At 38.9% G+C, this 19,978-nt stretch overlaps 1 protein-coding gene across 1 annotated transcript in view; it reads right to left on the reverse strand.

Moving 5' to 3' along the window:
• Positions 1-19,978, reverse strand: part of znf408 (zinc finger protein 408) — a 35,889-nt gene that overhangs the window by 3,757 nt on the left and 12,154 nt on the right. The window contains exons 4-7 of the mRNA XM_059349429.1: positions 18,606-18,817; positions 7,622-8,388; positions 5,626-5,835; positions 2,017-2,140 (exon numbers count right to left, since the gene is read on the reverse strand). Coding sequence (XP_059205412.1) covers positions 2,017-2,140; positions 5,626-5,835; positions 7,622-8,388; positions 18,606-18,817 — 1,313 coding nt within the window. The remainder of the gene's footprint in view (positions 1-2,016; positions 2,141-5,625; positions 5,836-7,621; positions 8,389-18,605; positions 18,818-19,978) is intronic.

Below are 19,978 nucleotides of genomic sequence, written 5' to 3' on the forward strand. Positions count from 1 at the left end.
CTTAAAGTACGACGGCATATTAGGGCCAAATATGAAAAAAAATCTGTGGGAAAAAAGATTTACGAAATTAAAAGTGGCAAATTTGCAAGAAAAAAGTTGCGGATTTATGAGAAAAAAAGTGGCAAATCTGTGAGATTAAAGTGGCAAATCTACAAGAAAAAAAGTCACAGATTTACGAGAGTTAAAGTAGCAAATTTGCAAGAAAAAAGTTGCAGATTTATGTGAAAAAAAATTGCCAAATCTATGAGAAAAAAGTAGCAGATTCATGAGAAAAAAAAGTCAGAAAAATAGTGTTTTGTCTTTGTCAAGGAAACTGAACACACCTTTTTTTACTTATAGATTTCACCAGGAAACTTTCCCAGTTTGTAATTCACATTAAAACAATTTTTTTTCACTTTGCAAGTTGTCTGAAATGTTATGTTCATATATGCAAATGAAGTGTGAACTCATTAATTCAAATAATTTCCAGGTCATAAATCTGAACACTGGATGAAGCAAATTTCAAAGTAATAATTTTATTTTGTTGATAAATTAGATTCAAAGTTTTCCATTCATAATAATAATAATAATAATAATAATAATAATAATAATAATAATACATTTTCAGGATTTTTGACGTTGATGCCGAAACTGATTTTAGACAGAAAAACTTTTTTGCACAATATATAATGCAGAAAATGTTGCTTGGCGTAATTTATAAATTTGGTGATCACTTTTAATTTTTTTATTCTTCTTTTTTTATAATTTTTTTTTTATTAGTCAGCAATTGACTGAATCTGAATAGTAATTATGTTAATTTAGCTATTTATTTTATTTCTATTTATTCTTTATTATCTCAGTTATCATTTATAGAATTGTATAGTAATATATAATAATGTTAAATAATATATATAATAATATTATAATATAAAACTATAATATTATACAAAATTATAATAATTTTAATAAATATTATTATAACAAATTTGAATGATTACATAAATTATAATAATATTATAATACAATATAATCCACATAAAAAGGTCTATATTCATTCCAGCTCAAAGTTATTATATCGGCTGACCTATTGATTCATTTTCCATCTAAAAGCAGTATCGGCATCCGTCACAAAAATCCCATACCGGTCGGGCTAATAACTAGCATTATTTTTATTTATTTATTTATTATGTTAATTATCATTATTATATATTTTTCTCTGTTATATGTAATATTATAATAACTATCATCCTGTTTTATTTATTTATTTATTTAACTAATTATCATTATTGTATATACTTTCCCTTTTGTGTATTATCATTTATATGTATTATTTCTCTTTTATATATATTACTTATTTTAACTATCATAATGTTTTATTTGTTTATGATGATGATGATGATGATTATTTTTATTTTTTATTATTATTATTATTATTATTATTATTATTATTCATTTACAGGTGCATCTCAATAAATTAGAATATGATGGAAAAGTCCATTTCCAGTAGTTCAAGTCAAACAGCCCCAACCAAGTATTGATTCATATAGATGGACATACTTTTCAGAGGCCAACATTAACATATTAAAGATACTTTTTAAAATTGGACTTTTGTAATTTAAAATTTAAAATTTAATTTAAATTTTTTTTTGAGACACTGAATTTTAGGTCTTCATTAAATGTAAGCCACAATCATTATAATTAGAAGAAATTAAATAAATTAAGGGAAAAGGGGATTTATCATGTAAAATTATTCAATATTGATCTTTACACATGTTTAAACTGCAAATGTTAATAAACAGATAAAGAAATTAGAACGTCGACGTGATAAATGAAGCGTTGAGCGATTCGCTGCAGCCCGACTACAGTCAGATTCTCTTCGGTTTGGCTCAGCAGGGAAATGATTGATTCATCACATCGAACGTTAAATCTGCATGAATTGATCGTGAAGTCTGAGCGACCTGCTGCTCCCACAAACACCTGACCACCGCTGCATGTTAAGCAGCTCGCTGCAGTTGCAGGATCGGCTCTGACTGCTACCTTTCTGGCTGAAGCTCTTCCCACAGTGCTGACAGATGTGAGGTTTCTCCCCCGTGTGGAGCTTCATGTGGTTCCTCAGTGAACCGGAGTTGGCCAGCAGCTTGGAGCAGACTGTACACTGCACCTGAGGGGGCACAAAACAAATCAAACACTCTCCTCTTTCTAAACACTTTAAGCTCAAACTGCTATTGTGGGAGAAAAAGCACAAGACCTGCATGCAAATTTACAGACGTGAAAAGATTTAGAATTAGTGCAGAAACAAAACTTTTTCAAAGAAACTGTGTTTAAGAGTCTGAAATAGCTGAGGGGAAGGTGAAGCAGCAGCTGCAATAAAAAAAAGAAAGAGATATTTCAGGAGGAAAAAAAAAACTGTCCAGGAGTGAAAAATGAATTCATTAAGTCGTCCACTGTCCTTCTGATTAAAACGGCAATCATTTTTAAAATGTCACCGCACACGAGTGAACGAGCACTCTGAGGAAACCTGCAGAGTTTTCTTGTAAACACACGTTATATATTTTATTCAGTATTACTCCCAGCAGCTCATTGTGTATCCTTGAGCTCTAACGAGTGAGCTGAATGCATTTCCGTCCTCATGAAACATTTATGAGGCGGATTTTGAAGCGGTGTGTTGCTGCCACATTGCAGCATAGTCTGTTCACTTATTCTGTTTTATATCATACTATACTTATTATATGTCATATGGCCTGATACCCACTGGACTGTATTATATTTGATACTCTCTACTATTGCGGCACTGTACCATATATTATTCATTAATTCATTCATTCATTATCCTGAACCCATTATCCAAACCAGGCCTCCAGACTATCACAGGGCTGACTCATCACACCATTCACGCTCTCATTCACTCCTACGGGAAACCAATTAAACCTAAGCTGCATGTCTTTGGACTGTGGGAGGAAGCTGGAGAACCCGGAGAGAACCCATGCTGACACGGGGAGAACATGCAAACTTCACACAGAAGAGTCGCAAGAGTGCTAACCAGCATAGCCCACCATTTGTTAAATTATTTTATATTTCTATGTCTTTCTATATTAAGATTAAGCTTTCCTATATTAGTCCCACAGCAGGGAAATTTCAAGAGTTACAGCAGCAAAGTGGATAGCAAAAAAAAACAATTAATATTAAACAGCAGTATAAACTAGAAATATAAAAAGTATTAACAATTAAAACAAGAATAAAATAAAAACTTCAGTCAGCAGTTGGATATGGACCATTGCACAGAGAATATTGCACATATAAATTAAATTATAGAAATATTGTACAGTGTTTATAGTGCAATAATGTTCAATGTCAATGTGTTTCAATGTGGTTTGTGTGGTCTACTGAGAGCAGTGCTGATTGTAAAGTCATACCATGTCAATATGGAGCAAAATCTCTGAGGAATGTTTCCAGCAGCTAGTTGAATCTATGACATGAAGAATTAAGGCAGTTAAAACGGGTCCAAGCTGGTAATAGCAAGGTGTACCTAATGTAGTGGCCGGTTAATGTATGATTTGGTTAATATGTTAAAATTTTTTGCATTATATTATATATCAAATCTCTATATTAATAAAGGCAAACACTATTATCATGTATTAGTAACATAAACTTGTTGACTCTGCTGTTATTATCGCACCACTGTCACTCTTACTATACTGTGTATATCCCTGCACATATTTATTTATATTTATTCCTTGACGTTCATTCTATTACTACATGCAACAACTTATTTAACATGCTAAAATATATTTTATCTAATGTGCAATATCTGTAAAATGCAGAGTACTCTCAGGAAAACAAAAAATATATTAATAATAATAAATACCAAATAGCAAAATTGTATGTAAATGTAGGCCTGTCACCATACCACATTTTTAGGATGATATATTTTCCCAGAAACTATCACAGTAAAAGACAGTATTGTTGTATCGATGTTGTTTTACTTTTATAACGATATTAGAGCATAATAAGTACATCCTTTTCCACAGCAATTCATTTTTAAATCTTGAGAATATTAAACATTGGAATTGAAATGTGGAAAAGAAATATTAAAATATTCTAGATAAATAAAACATAAATAAATAAACTACAACCAAAACAAATAAAATAGACTTTCAGGCTCTGTTAACAAACCACTGCAATGAGATAATCATTCTGTATTATATTATTAAAACTAGAAAATTTCCTCTGGGGAAATTCTAAAAGGGCCACGGGGGCTACTTCAATTCCATTCTACGATGCATTGCGATGCATCACAATTATACTGCACACAACAAGGCACATTTTTCGTCAGTCATGAGGCAATACAAGCAGTCAGATAGGCCTAATAACAATAGATTTTATTGGCTATATTTTGAAAAGATGGCAAAATGAATCTCCTGCCTGAGTTCATCTAAGAGTAAGGAAAGAGAAATGCCTCCTCCTGCCATAAAAAAGGAACCCGCTGAGGTGAAATTTACATCAGCTAAATGTCGAGCCCTTGTCCCTGAGGTAGGGAAGACGTTAGCGCTATCCCAACTAGCTAGCTATCGCTAGTTTTCATGACACAAAAATGTAACGTTAACGAGTCGACTTTAAATAGGCAAATACAATGGTAATTACCTATCAATAGTACTTTCTATAAAAACGTAAATGTTAAGTTCTGTCAAATACTACCACATACTTCATTCACAACATATCAAAACAGCTTGTCCTGCTAGCTTACCTGTGCTGCGCATCAACACATGGCTCATTTGAATATTCAAATGAGCCATGTGTTGATGCGCATGTCTGAAGGAAGGGGAGTGTGTCGGGTCAGCGTTATGTTTACTGGAACTTTAACAGGGGCGCAAAGGCCACCTTGGCCGTAAATTGAACATTTTTTCACAGGGCATCAAGGCCAGAGTGTGGGCCGTCGTGGCCGTCGTGAAATTCCCACCCTGTCCCCCACAACTTTCCACTGGAGGACAGGAAATAAACATAATCGATTATGGCACTTTGCCGCATCGATGCTGAATCGTGCATGCCCCGCATTGCGATGCATCGCCGAATCGATTACTGTTGACACCACTAGTATCGTGGGGCCTATACGCTGATTCACACCTCTCGGAAATATACAGTCATGGAAAAAAACGTATTAAACCATTGTTTTCTCAAATATCTTGTTCATTTTAATGCCTGGTACAACTAAAGGTAGAGTTTTTTGGGCAAATATAATGATAACAACAAAATTAGATCATAAGAGTTTAATCTAAGAGCTGATATCTAGATATTTTCCAAGGTTTTCTTAATAATGATTTGGGTTATGATTAAGAAAACCATGGAAAATGTCTAGATATCAGCTCTTAAATTAAACTCTTATGAGCTATTTTTGTTGTTATTATTATATTTGTCCAAACAAATGTACCTTTAGTTGTACCAGGCATTAAAATGAACAAGAAATTGAAGAAAACAAGGGTGGTCTAATAATTTTTTTCATGACTGTACACTCTGAATTCTGTTTTTATTTATGTTTTGCAAAGCGTCCAAACTTCTTCGTAATCAGGGATGTAATCTTGGCGTGTTCTCTCCATCAGTGGAAAAGTGTGACTGATAAACAATCAGGGTCCCACTGATTGAAGAGCTTACCTTGGGCGGCTGTGTGTAAATCATCCTGCTGCAGTGAAGCAGGCGGTGGATGCGGAGTGAGGGCCGGCGAGCGAAGGCCTTCCCGCAGTGCTCGCAGACGTACGGTCTCTCCCCGGTGTGCAGCACCAGGTGCTCCTTCAGGTCCCGCTTCAGGCCGTAGGTCTTCTCACAGTGCGGGCAGGAGAAGGGACGCTCCCCGCGGTGACTCATCTACCAACACCATTATTATCAGTAGTAAGATGTATTTTTACTGCTGCTTTTGTTACTTTTCAGCAGGATGAGTAAATTGCTACCTGGCTGGATGACTAATCTTAAAGCCATTGAGGGAGCAGTGAGTAAAAAGGAAAGACTCCTCGTACCCTCTCACCCACTGCCTGAAAAACACCAGTGACGCTTTTGTTTTTCTGAGTCCATTTAGTTTTCAAGTCTTGTTCCTTTATTTCTATTCCTGCGGATAAATGAGCAAAGAGGAAATAATAACACAGGCAGACATCCTGAGATAAACGATGCAGAGAGCAGCAGAGAAGGAAGAAAGAAAAATTATCTGACGGAATCTGTGTAAATGTTGGTTAATTAATAAGAAATGTCAGTTCAGGTCTGTTTAAGATTGGGCTTATTTAGAAAAAGTGTCTCCAGAAAACACTGACAAGTTTATCTTTACAACCGCAGAATGTCTTTCTCGTTACAATTCTTGTGTGAACATGTTTATGAAAGAGAAAAAGAGAAAAACATTGGTCAATAATATTTTTTTCACATTGTTTAAACTCAAATAGTGATATCAGCCTCAAAATTGCATGTCAGGGTCGAATTGGAACTGCACTATTATGACAATGCCTCACATTATAGAGGAACACACGTGTTAAAGACAGCTAAAATCAAAACAGAGCTTATTTCACAAACGCAAATGTTGGCATACACTACTAAACTACTACACTATTACTTAAACTGGCGCTCATTACTTTGCAGAGCTTGTTTTGATTATTTAAATAGTAACTAACTCACAGAACTTCACCTATTTCCAGGGTGCATAGAGAGCTCTCTGGAATTGTATAATTATACGTGATGCTGAAGAGGACATTTTTAGCTGCAACCAGCCGTTTTGCATCTCTGTCCACAAATATATATCCGTTCATTGGTCCAAGAGTCTTATTTTTCTTTTTCTCTTGATCCAAGATATTTTGTTGCATTTGTGTTGCTAAAATATACTGTTACATTTGTTACTGTTACAGTTTTTAGTTTATTTTACAGTTATTTTAACTGTAATATGTCTTGCTCAGTACAAATCTTTATCAAAGCTCTTGTATTTATGTAATAATAAAACCTTATAGTGGATTTCTTAAACTTGTAAATATTGACAGAACATAAAAGTAAGAAATTCCGTCACCCATCCACTCTCCCTGCACTTCACGTAAAAGAAAGCATGTACCCAATGAGCTCTGAAGAAAGAAAGAAAGAAAGAAAGAAAGAAAGAAAGAAAGCGTGTACCTGATGAGCTCTAAAGAAAGAAAGAAAGAAAGAAAGAAAGAAAGCGTGTAGCTGATGAGCTCGAAAGAAAGAAAGAAAGAAAGAAAGCGTGTACCTGATGAGCTCTAAAGAAAGAAAGAAAGAAAGAAAGCATGTATCTGATGAGCTCTCAAGAAAGAAAGAAAGAAAGAAAGTGTGTACCTGATGAGCTCTGAAGAAAGAAAGAAAGAAAGAAAGAAAGAAAGAAAGAAAGAAGGCGTGTATCTGATGAGCTCTCAAGAAAGAAAGAAAGAAAGTGTGTACCTGATGAGCTCTGAAGAAAGAAAGAAAGAAAGAAGGCGTGTATCTGATGAGCTCTCAAGAAAGAAAGAAAGTGTGTACCTGATGAGCTCTGAAGAAAGAAGGAAAGAAAGAAAGAAAGAAAGAAAGAAAGTGTGTACCTGATGAGCTCTGAAGAAAGAAAGAAAGAAAGAAGGCGTGTATCTGATGAGCTCTAAAGAAAGAAAGAAAGAAAGAAAGAAGGCGTGCGTACCTGGTGAGCTCTGAAGCTCTCAGCGGAGGTGTAGTTCTTCCCACATTCCTGGCAGCTGAAGGGTTTCTCCTCCGTGTGGCTGAACTGATGCTTCTTTAAGTGGCCGATCTGGTAAAACTTCTTCCCACAGCTGGAGCATCTGTAGCGCTTCTCTCTGACCTCTGGGCTCCACGAAACACTCGCTGCTGCTGCTGCAACGTCGTCTGCAGCTGCAACGTCGTCCGCCGCTGCAGCTCCCGCCTCGGTGTCCGGCTGTGAGACCTTTACGGAGACGTCCTTCTCTGAGACCAACACGGCGTCCTCCATGGCGCTCCCGCTCTGTCCCTCTGTCTGTGTGGGAGGGTCGGGGGCGGCGGTGGGCTGTTTCCCCCGGCTGGTTAGGCTGTGGACGCGGCGGGGTTTAGCGGCGAGACGGAAGCTGCAGCGGACCGGAGGAGGTGCAGCGGGGACACGAGGGTCTGTCTGTCTGTCTGCAGCAGCTGGGACAATAACTGTACTGTCTGCGTTGATATTATTATTGTCCTGCTGTCTATCCTTCAGTCTGTCCCTGTCTGGACTCGCCTCAGACCTGGTTTTCTCGGCTCTCCTCCTCCTCCTCAGGTGTGCAGTCCTGTGACTCCTCTTCATGCACCTGCGCAGGTTTCTGTGCGGTCCTTTGTCCTCCTGTCTGTCCTCCTGTCTGTCCTCCTGTCTGTCCTCAGTCTCTTCAGTGAACGATATGATGGTAACTTCAGTCTCTGGGTCTTTTTTGTGTTTCACCTCATTATCTGTCCAACAAAAAAACAGAATAACAATAAAGCAAAAGTGAAATGTTGAGTTGATTGACAGAAAATGTATCTGCGACAATTTTGATCATTGATTCGTCATTTACAGGTGCACCTGAATACATTAGAATATGATGAAAAAGTCAATTTCTATGGAAGAATTATCCTATCTTTATTCAAGAGCGTAGATTTTCAGTTTGAGAGCATAATTTGTCTTTCTCGTGCTCAGATTTGTTCTCCTCATGCTCACATTTTGCGCTCGCACTCAGATTTCTGCTGCTTTCTTTCAAAATGTGTGTGTGCACTTAAAAATCACATGCTTGTCCTCACATTTCTTCTTCTTGGACACAAACATTTCGCTCGCACTCAAATATGTCCTGTGCTCGCTCAAATCTAAAGTCTACGCGCTCAGATCTCAACTCTGCGCTCTCAAAACTTTTGTGCTCGCACCCAGAACACGCACGTCCTCTCAGGTTGAGGTGTCTGCTCAGACTGAACGTGGTCCCGCCCTGCGCTTAAAATAGTGTGTTTCACCAGCCAATAGGGAGACAGCTAGATTGTGACCCCGTCTTAGGTGCGTTCCCTCGCATTTTTGAGCGCTCCGTCGGGGCGGGTATCTGGTCTGTTTGTAAAACTGCTTCTCTCTTAAAATACCCCAATTTACCATATTAGCCAGCTATTTGAATCGTCACCTATTTAAGACGCAGCATATTTATGTAGAATTAATCTTAAGTAGTCCTAAAAAGAGTTATCGTAGTTTAGATTATATATATATATTTTTTTTATTATTATTTATATATATATATTTATTGTTTTTTATTTTTCACCTGTTCAGTGGTGTCACGATAGTCCAGTGGTGAAGGACACTACCATCTGTTGCATTTTAAACCATGGGAAGCCGGTTCGCATCCCGTCCGCTGCACTCTTGCTACATGTCTTATTATGATTTACATTTTTAATTGATAAATTAATGTAACAGTAATACAATCCGTGTAACCAGCTGCTTCTCTTATTGAAACGTTTAACAAGAGATGATGGGTAAATAGACTTGGCTACTTGATTAAAAAGGTATAATGAAAAATACACTATGATGATGATGATAATGATTTGAGGATAACATTTGCGCGTGTAATGCAGTGTATCACCGTCCTATTTACGCGGTCAAAGCCAGGGGGCGCGTAATTAGGCTAATGTTGGTAATGCTTTCACAAGAAGAAGACTTTGAGCAGGATTCGGAGCGGGGCAGCGAATGAATGGGAGACGAGATGAATGGCCAAAGACCTCAAGTAAGTTCATTGCTAAATGTTGCTACAACTCAAAACACTCGTACTTATCAACATATATAGCGGGCCTTTGTCGGCACTAGGGACAGCAACTCATTATGAATGAAGTGACGTCAGCGGGGATTCCCTTCAGCTCGCGCATCATTATGTGTGCCTACCTGCCGCTGGTACGATCATACGTTGCCAATTATTGTACTTTCGTTGCACATGTTACAATGAAGGCCCGCTATATATGTTGATAAGTACGAGTGTCAAAATGATTACGGTACTGTTATTGAAACTACTGTATATGGTCGATGTGTTTTGAGTTGTAGCAACATTTAGCAATGAACTTACTTGAGGTCTTTGGCCATTCATCTCGTCTCCCATTCATTCGCTGCCGCGCTCCGAATCCTGCTCAAAGTCTCCTTCTTGTGAAAGCATTACCAACATTAGCCTGATTACGCGCTCCCTGGCTTTGACCGCGTAAATAGGACGGTGATACACTGCATTACACGCACAAATGTTATCCTCAAATCATTATCATCATAGTGTATTTTTCATTATACCTTTTTAATCACGTAGCCAAGTGCATTTACCCATCATCTCTTGTTAAACGTTTCAGTAAGAGAAGCAGCTGGTTACACGGATTGTATTACTGTTACAATTAATTTATCAATTAAAAATGTAAATCATAATAAGACATGTAGCAAGAGTGCAGCGGACGGGATGCGAACCGGCGTCCCATGGTTTAAAATGCAACAGATGGTAGCGTCCTTCACCACTGGACTATCGTGACACCACTGAACAGGTGAAAAATAAAAAACAATAAATATATATATATAAATAATAATAAAAATATATATATATATATAATCTAAGCTACGATAACTCTTTTTAGGACTACTTAAGATTAATTCTACATAAATATGCTGCGTCTTAAATAGGTGACGATTCAAATAGCTGGTTAATATGGTAAATTGGGGTATTTTAAGAGAGAAGCAGTTTTACAAACAGACCAGATACCCGCCCCGACGGAGCGCTCAAAAATGCGAGGGAACGCACCTAAGACGGGGTCACAATCTAGCTGTCTCCCTATTGGCTGGTGAAACACACTATTTTAAGCGCAGGGCGGGACCACGTTCAGTCTGAGCAGACACCTCAACCTGAGAGGACGTGCGTGTTCTGGGTGCGAGCACAAAAGTTTTGAGAGCGCAGAGTTGAGATCTGAGCGCGTAGACTTTAGATTTGAGCGAGCACAGGACATATTTGAGTGCGAGCGAAATGTTTGTGTCCAAGAAGAAGAAATGTGAGGACAAGCATGTGATTTTTAAGTGCACGCACACATTTTGAAAGAAAGCAGCAGAAATCTGAGTGCGAGCGCAAAATGTGAGCATGAGGAGAACAAATCTGAGCACGAGAAAGACAAATTATGCTCTCAAACTGAAAATCTACGCTCTTGAATAAAGATAGGATAATTCTTCCATAAATTTCCAGTAGTCCCAAAAAATGTTTAGTTTTATTCCTTGGGAATATAACTGATCCATCCATCCATCCATTTTCTTCCGCTTATCCGGGGCCGGGTCGCGGGGGCAGCAGGCTAAGCAGGGCATTCCAGACGTCCCTCTCCCCAGCCACAACGTCCAGCTCCTCCTGGGGGACCCCGAGGCGTTCCCAGGCCAGGAGAGAGATATAATCCCTCCACCGTGTTCTGGGTCTTCCCCGGGGCCTCCTACCAGTTGGACGTGCCCGGAACACCTCTAACGGGAGGCGCCCGGGAGGCATCCTTACCAGATGCCCAAACCACCTCAGCTGACTCCTTTCGACGCGAAGGAGCAGCGACTCTACTCCGAGCTCCCTCCGGATGTCTGAGCTCCTCACCCTATCTCTAAGGCTGAGCCCAGCCACCCTACGGAGGAAGCTCATTTCAGCCGCTTGTATCCGCGATCTTGCTCTTTCGGTCACTACCCAAAGTTCGTGACCATAGGTGAGGGTTGGAACGTAGATGGACCGGTAAATCGAGAGCTTTGCCTTCCGGCTCAGCTCCTTCTTCACCACGACGGTCCGGTACAACGCCCGCATCACTGCTGACGCTGCACCAAACCGCCTGTCCATTTCACGCTCCGTTCTACCCTCACTCGTGAACAAGACCCCGAGATACTTGAACTCCTTCGCTTGAGGCAGTACCTCTCTCCCCACCCAGAGGGGGCAGTCCACCGTTTTCCGGCAGAGAACCATGGCCTCAGACTTGGAGGTGCTAACTCTCCATATACTATAACTGATGTGGAAGATAATTACTTAGCCAACCAAGTGTTGCTCACAGCTAGCAGAAAAGCTATCACAAGAACTTGGCTTGAGGTGGACCCAACATATAGCACAGGAATTATTTATAATGGAAAAAATGACCTATTGTCTAAGATTGAGGGAAGATGAGTTTAACAGAAAATGGGAAAAATGGATTAGGTGTCAACATGAAGACTAAATGTATGAATTGAAGTGTTAAGTAAACTACTAATTACTAAAGTAAAATTAAATGTATTACTGGATGTAAACTGTAAATACCCCAGAGTTGTTATTGTTGTTAGTTGTGTTATTATGTGTTTAATGTATGTATATATATAAAAATCAATAAAAAGCAAAGTGAAAAAGGAAGACTTGAAACTAAAGATTGAGACCAAAAACTCATTATGAAAATGTTTACTGAGGTCACAAATCAAGTGAGAAGTCGGTTCATTTTCTAAAAGAATTCTATATAAATGTGTTTCTTTCTGCTGAACTTTGTTGCCACTTAGTTTCCAAACACACTGCTACATTACTTCATGCTGTATCTCTATAATTTATATGCACTGTGGTTGTTATACTACCAGTGGAAGAAGCATTCAGATCAAATAAAAGTAAAACATAAAGTGGAACTAAAGTAAAGTGAAAAGTCCAGCATGCAAGATTTTACTGGAGGGGTTATTCTGACATTTTTGGAAAATTCTTCTTTGCAAAATGTTCCTAAAGTATCAGAAGTACTGAACAGTAATAATATAACTGTTGCAACTTGCACGTGCAATGTAAATCTACAAATTAATTAATTATATCTCTTAAATAAATGCAGTAGAATAAAACATGCTCATTTAGTGATTAAGCTAATATTTCTCTTTGAATTCTCCTAAAGTACAAAGTAGAATAAAATGAGAAAAAGGATCTTAATATTCCACTTGAGTACATTTATTTGTACTCCTCTCCTAAATGATCTATAAACACTTATATTTACATGTTATGAGTAGATATTTTATGTATGTATGACTTATTTACTCATGTAAATGCAATTTTCTCTCAGAAGAATTTCCACTTGTATACATTATATTTAATTGCTAGTTTCATTTTTTCATTATTTTTATTAGAATATTTTTTTATCTACTTGTTGTTGTGCTTCTCCCCTATGTAACAGTTTTCATTTCTCCCTCTAAATCTAATTAATATTTGCTGCTTCCACAACGATGTAATGTCCCTGCAGGGATCAATTGTTCCTTATCTTATTATCTCTCATTTAGTATTCATAATTGTTTTGGAGATGCATTCATGATTTATAGTCTCAATCTGTTTGAATCAGCGCTGTGAATAGGATATTCACGGTGGAGCTGCAGACTGTTGCTGCCGGGTGTTTTCTGCACGAAGGTCCTTAATGTCCCATCAATCACAACAGAAGGATTAGCAGAGCCGGGGAGCATATTATTCCTATTTATCAACTGCGCTTTAATGGTTTTGTTTTATTACTTGCTCTTTTCATTTAACTTGCGTGCTTTTTGTTTGCCAGAAATTATTCATCCTCTCACTATTCATCTCCGTTTATCTGCCAGGACCTTCGTGTTTACATATAGCTTGTTTCATTCAACCATAACTGAGGCTTTAATTAAATACGCTGCGTGGTAAATGAGGTTTTCTGGGGTCACTGTTGTTGCTGTTGAGTCCATTAAACACAGGATTTAATGTCCCTCTAGCTCCTCCAGGTGGAGAGTGAGACTGAATATAAAATGGTCTGAAGAGTGTGACGGCATTAATTAGGGTCATATAACTCTGTTTGGTTCCGCTTCACTGTAATAACTACATGAAGGGTTTGTACGTCGGCATTTTTCACTTAATGCAAGAGGAAATAATTGATAATTTCATCAGGAGAGGTGGAAAATTGTGGATTAAATTAAATTAAAAGCATCTTTCAGTTCATTATTATGGTTTTTCACATTTACTGTATATACGGTTCACTCTCATCGTCGTATCTTACAGCAGCTGTTTCAGCAAAACAGCTCAGACAAACACACAGTTAGAGACGAGCTGGTGACCTCAGTGCAGCATTCAGCAGCTAAAAAGACACATACAGGTGCATCTCAATAGTAAGTTTTGATTGCAATGATTTGATGTTGCTACGTTAGGAAGTAGGAATGTTGCCATCATCGCTAAATGCATTTTTTTAATCATATAAAAAAATGTACCGGTATTATCGTGAATGATGCGATATGGCACACCACTCGTGCATAAATCTGGTTGGTTGTTCAAAAATGTCCGGGTTTTCTTTGTCTGCAGTCTTTTAACTCTTCCTCTTCGGTTCAGATCACTTGAAACCTTGACCGAGGTGGTACCAAAGAACTAACCAGGTATTTCGCACAATTCTTTATTAGGGACCGAGCACTAACGGTGCGAGGACCCTATTGAAATTGGTCCGTTTATTAGGGACCGAGCACTAACGGTGCGAGGACCCTATTGTAATTGGTCTGTCTATTCTTATTAGGGACCGAGCACTAACGGTGCAAGGACCCTATTGAAATTGGTCCGTCTATTCTTATTATTATTTTTCCGGGTAATCAATCGCCTTTTTGGGGGCTTTATCATATTCAAAAACTCCTAATTTTTGGAATAGACGTCAATCTCCCGTGAAATTTTCGTATTCTGGTATTCGCGGGAATGGGTGTGGCAAAATGACTCAACAGCGCCCCCTTGAAAGTCAAGAAAATTCAGCCCCTCGCACAGGCATGACGTATCAGCATGAAATTTGGTACATACATGTATCATGGCAAGACGCACCAAAAAGTCTCAAGAACTCATACCCTAAAACGTACAGGAAGTCGGCCATCTTGGATCGAAAATGGCGTTTCCTGCTGTTTTGGCCCATTTCCACCATGCATACTTTAACAAACTTGTACTACAGATTTCACCCGATCGACTTCAAATTTGGTCAGTACCATCACAAGGCCTTTGGGAACAAGTTGTATAAAGCTTCACCGACGGTCACACTATGTGGGTGTGGCATGGCGGCAAAATATGGCGTCTCGCCATAAAACACAAGATCATCATAACTTTCCCTTTCTTTGTCCAATCTGCTCCAAACTTCTAATGCTTCATCAGAGTCCAGCCCTTAACACTTCTAAATGACAAAATTTCATAAATCCCCGCCCCTTATGCTATATCCACGCCCCCTTTCATCACATGACCACCTTGCATACTTTACATAACTCCTCCAACAGATTTCATCCCATTGACTTCAAACTTGGTCAGTAGCATCACAAGGCCATTGGGATCAAAAGTTGTATAAATTTTTACCGACGGTCACACTATGTGGGCGTGGCATGGCGGCAAAATATGGCGTCTCGCCATAACACACGAGACTGTATAACTTCACCATACATTGTCTCATCTGGCCCAAAATTCTTACACGTGATAAGGGTCCACCTCTGAATACACCCACATGTCAATATTGACACACAGTCATAGCGCCCCCCGCTGGCAACAGGAAGTAACAACTTTTATGCCTAGCCCTCGCAGTAGGCTTCACGTAGAGACACGAAATTTGGTACACACATGAATCATGTGAAGACACACCAAAAAGCCTCTTGGACCCATACCCGAAAACATACAGGAAGTCGGCCATCTTGGATTGAATATCGCACTTGTCATCGTTTTTGCCCATTTCCAGGTCGCATACTTTAACTAACTCCTCCTACAGATTTTACCCGATTGACTTCAAACTTGGTCAGTACCATCACAAGGCCTTTGGGATCAAAAGTTGTATAAATCTTTACCGACAGTCACACTATGTGGGCGTGGCATGGCGGCAAAATATGGCGTCTTGCCATCTAACACCAGACTGCATAACTTGGCCATACATTGTCCAATCTGTCCCAAATTTCACTTACGTGATTAGGGTCCAGCCCGGGACACACCCACATGTCAATATTGACACACAGTCATAGCGCCCCCCGCTGGCAACAGGAAGTAACAACTTTTATGCCTAGCCCCAGCAGTAGGTTTCACGTAGAGACACGAAATTTGGTACACACGTGCTTCATGTGGAGACGCACCAAAAAGCCTCTTGGACCCATACCTCAAACCCAACAGGAAGTCCTCCATCTTGGACTGACTATCGCACTTGTCATCATTTTTGGCCATTTCCAGGTCGCATACTTTAACGAACTCCTCCTACAGATATTATCCAATTGACTTCAAACTTGGTCAGTACCATCACAAGGCCTTTGGGATCAAAAGTTATCCAAATCCTTACCGACAGTCACACTATGTGGCCGTGGCATGCCGCCAACAAATGGCGTCTCGCCACAAAACTACAGATCTTTCTAACTTTTACATACTTTGCCCCATCTGCTCCAAACTCATGATGCTTCATCAGAGTCCAGCCCTTAACAGTTCTAAATAACAATATTTCATAAAGCCCCGCCCCTTATGCTTTATCCACGCCCCCTTTCATAAAATGACCACGTTGCATACTGTACATAACTCCTCCAACAGATTTAATCCCATTGCCTTCAAACTTGGTCAGTACCATCACAAGGCCTTGGATAACACAACTTATCAACACCTTTACTGACCTTCACACTATGTGGCCGTGGCATGGCGGCAAAATATGGCGTCTCGCCATCTAACACCAGACTGGATAACTTGACCATACATTGTCCAATCTGTCCCAAATTTCTCACACGTAATGAGGCGCAAGCCCTGACCACACCCACATGTCAATATTGACACACAGTCGTAGCGCCACCCGCTGGCTACAGAAACTAACATGTTTTACACCTAGCCCGGGGAGTAAGTTTCACGTAGAGACACCCAATTTGGTACACATATGAATCATGTGGAGACGCACCAAAAAGCCTCTTGGAGCCATATCTCAAACGCAACAGCAAGTCCGCCATCTTGGTTTGCATATCGCAATATTCAGCGTTTTGTGCCATTTCCAGGTCGCATACTTTAACGAACTCCTCCTACAGATTTAACCGATCAACTTCAAACTTGGTCAGTACCATCACAACGCCTTTGGGATCAAAAGTTATTCAAATCTTTCCCGACGGTCACACTATGTGGGCGTGGCATGGTGACAAAATATGGCGTCTCGCCATTTAACACAAGACTGGATAACTTGACCATACATTGTCCAATCTGTCCCAAATTTCACACACGTGATTAGGGGCCAGCCCACAACACACCCGCATGTCAATATTGACACACAGTCATAGCGCCCCCTGCTGGCAACAGCAAGTAACATGTTTTACCCCTACCCCGAGCACCGTGGTAGGAGACACACTATTTGGTACGCATAGGGACTGAGCCCACAGCGCCGTGCCCGACGTGGCCTCCGCTGACATCGCCCCCCCCCCCCCAACAGCTCCACTTGGCTCGGTCCCGTTCAGTCCTGTTTACAGGCCTAGTTTATTTATTATTTTGCTAATGGAAAACCAAAAAGAGAGCAGGTTGAGTTGATATGAGCCATTCTGTCCCGTGCAGTAGAAATACGGCATGAGTGTCCCACCCTATAGCAAAATCAAATCTTTAATGATTTATGATCAAACTCTAATAAGGACATTCCAAATGAGCTGTATTATTGTACCACCTTAAGTTATGTCAAACAACTCTCCATTTATAAATCCATCAGAGCAGGATGACCATATACATGTGCATCTCAATAAAGTAGGATATATTAGAAAAGTTTATTTATGACAGTAATTCAATTCAAAAAGTGGAAATAACACATTATATAGATCCATTACACACAGAATGAAACATTTCATGTCTTAATTTATTTAATTTATTCTAACTATAATGATTATGGCTTACATTTAATGAAGACCTAAAATTCAGTGTCTTAAAAAGTATGTTTATTATGGAAATGTTGGCCTCTGACTCAATACTTGGTTGGGGCTATTTGACTTTGGAAAATGGACTTTTCCATGATATTCTTATGTATTGAGATGCACCTGAATTTCCCTCAGGAGGTGGTGGAGATCAAAAACAGAGCTATAAAAGAGTTAATATTGCACTTAATGCATCAGGTGGAAACAAACACAAAGACTCCTACTGATTCATCATGTTTCACTATGTGTGCTGACTGTATACTGTAAATGTCAACGTAAAAAGGCCGCAATATATCAAATGTTTGTCATTTTAGCTTGTTGTAGAGTTCTGCAACCAGGGAACGAAATTAGAAGCTGCACAATACGATTTTATCCCAATACTTGAGTCACAATACAATATTATTGTGATTTTAAGCATTTTGCGATATGGTGAGTATTGAGATACAATATATTGCAATTTAACTGTTTAACTGCATTTTGTGTCCACAAAATTAAATTCAATCAAGAATTGTTTTGTCAAATCAGAGAAAATTCTCAGTCTATTCATCTCACTTCAGTCTTTTTATTTCTCCACAATGAGAGTCAAACCCACAGACTGACCAACAAAGTATTCAGTCAAACTGAACTCAACTGATATCAAACATGTATGGACGACAACAACTGCAGCATTTTATCAAACTTTCACAAACTTTCAGCTTCATGGCTCTGAAGTTTTTTGAATGAAACATAAAAAAAGCCAAACTTAGCAGCGTTATTTGGACGACTTCCCAACATGATATCCTGAGGACAAGGTGCCTATAGATTCCTTACATCTTCTAGTTTCATATGCCGTTACCTGTCAGCCCGGTGGTGCCGTCCTGTGCGTCAGGTTTGTCTGCTGTCTGACTTTTTCCCACAGTGTCTCCGTACAGCAGCAGCTCAGTCCCTGGCTGGATGTCCTGACACACACGCAGACACACATCCACACACTCGCCAGCACACACCTCTCCACAGGAACACTGCATGGACACGTTCTGCTCTGCTCGGCTTTGCACCTGGCAGGCAAATCTGAGGGGAAATGAACACAAAGGATGCAAACAGACAGATGTTAAACTGAATGTTAATGTGGTGAAATGCATTCTTACTTGTATCAAATTACAGTTTAGAGTATTTGTGTTGCATTGAATCAGGTTTAATCCTTCTGCCCTCTTTGGGCATTTTTGTACATTTTTCTCTCATTTGTTCTCATTTGTTGATCATTTTGGCTGTATTACAGCTTGAGGCATGAATTTTTGCAGGGACTTTTCCTTTTAGTAAAATATTTGAAATCCATTGTCATTAACTCTAACATGTCTTTTCATACTCCACTGATGCATTTACTAACCTCTCGTGACCTTTGTGGCCAATAAAAGCCACGCACACTAAAACTGCTATTAAATCATAATACATCAATACTTTTTTCAGATTTGTTTTATATAAATCTCTTAAACAGATAGACTTAAAAATAATAATTTCCATAATTTTAAACATTTGTATGCCAGTTTTTAATGTATTATTTTCCATATAATAAATATTAGGGAGCTGGGGTTTTGGTGGTGATTCGAGTCTTGGATATGTCAAAGATCAGCAATAAAATGTTTTTGATTGCATTGGTATTTTTTATGTAGTGCCAGATACTCCCTCTGGTGACCCTTGTGGCCAAAAAAGGCCACACACACTAAAACTGCTATTAAATCACCATAAATCAATATTTTTTTCTGCTTTTTTTCATAAATCTCCTAAACAACTTCAGACTTGTTCAAAATGACCAAACATTAAATAATTTTCTGAATATTAACCCTTTATATGCCAGTTTATATATTTTAAGGTTTTCCATAATTTCTTCCAAAAAAAATCTGATTATTTTCCATCTGAAAAAAATATTGATGTATGGTAATTTAATAGCAGTTGGCCTTTTATTGGCGACGAAGGTCACAAGAGGGTAGTATATTCGAAGAGGGCATAAGGGTTAAAATGAAGGAAAACACTGTTGTGTTTTGAAGTTTCATCCCTGCAGGAACTGAGATTTAGAGCATTATCAACCATTAAAGTTCACATAATGAATCTTAAGTCAAATATGACGCTGGAATATGAGCTGCATGACAATTAACAGTTGTTAAAACTGTCCCCCCCTGTGGCTCATCACGGGAGACTTGGTGGAGGAAAATGACAATATTTTTCCACTTTCAC

This window comes from Centropristis striata, chromosome 2, assembly GCF_030273125.1.
Source record: "Centropristis striata isolate RG_2023a ecotype Rhode Island chromosome 2, C.striata_1.0, whole genome shotgun sequence".
Taxonomy (NCBI): domain Eukaryota; kingdom Metazoa; phylum Chordata; class Actinopteri; order Perciformes; family Serranidae; genus Centropristis; species Centropristis striata.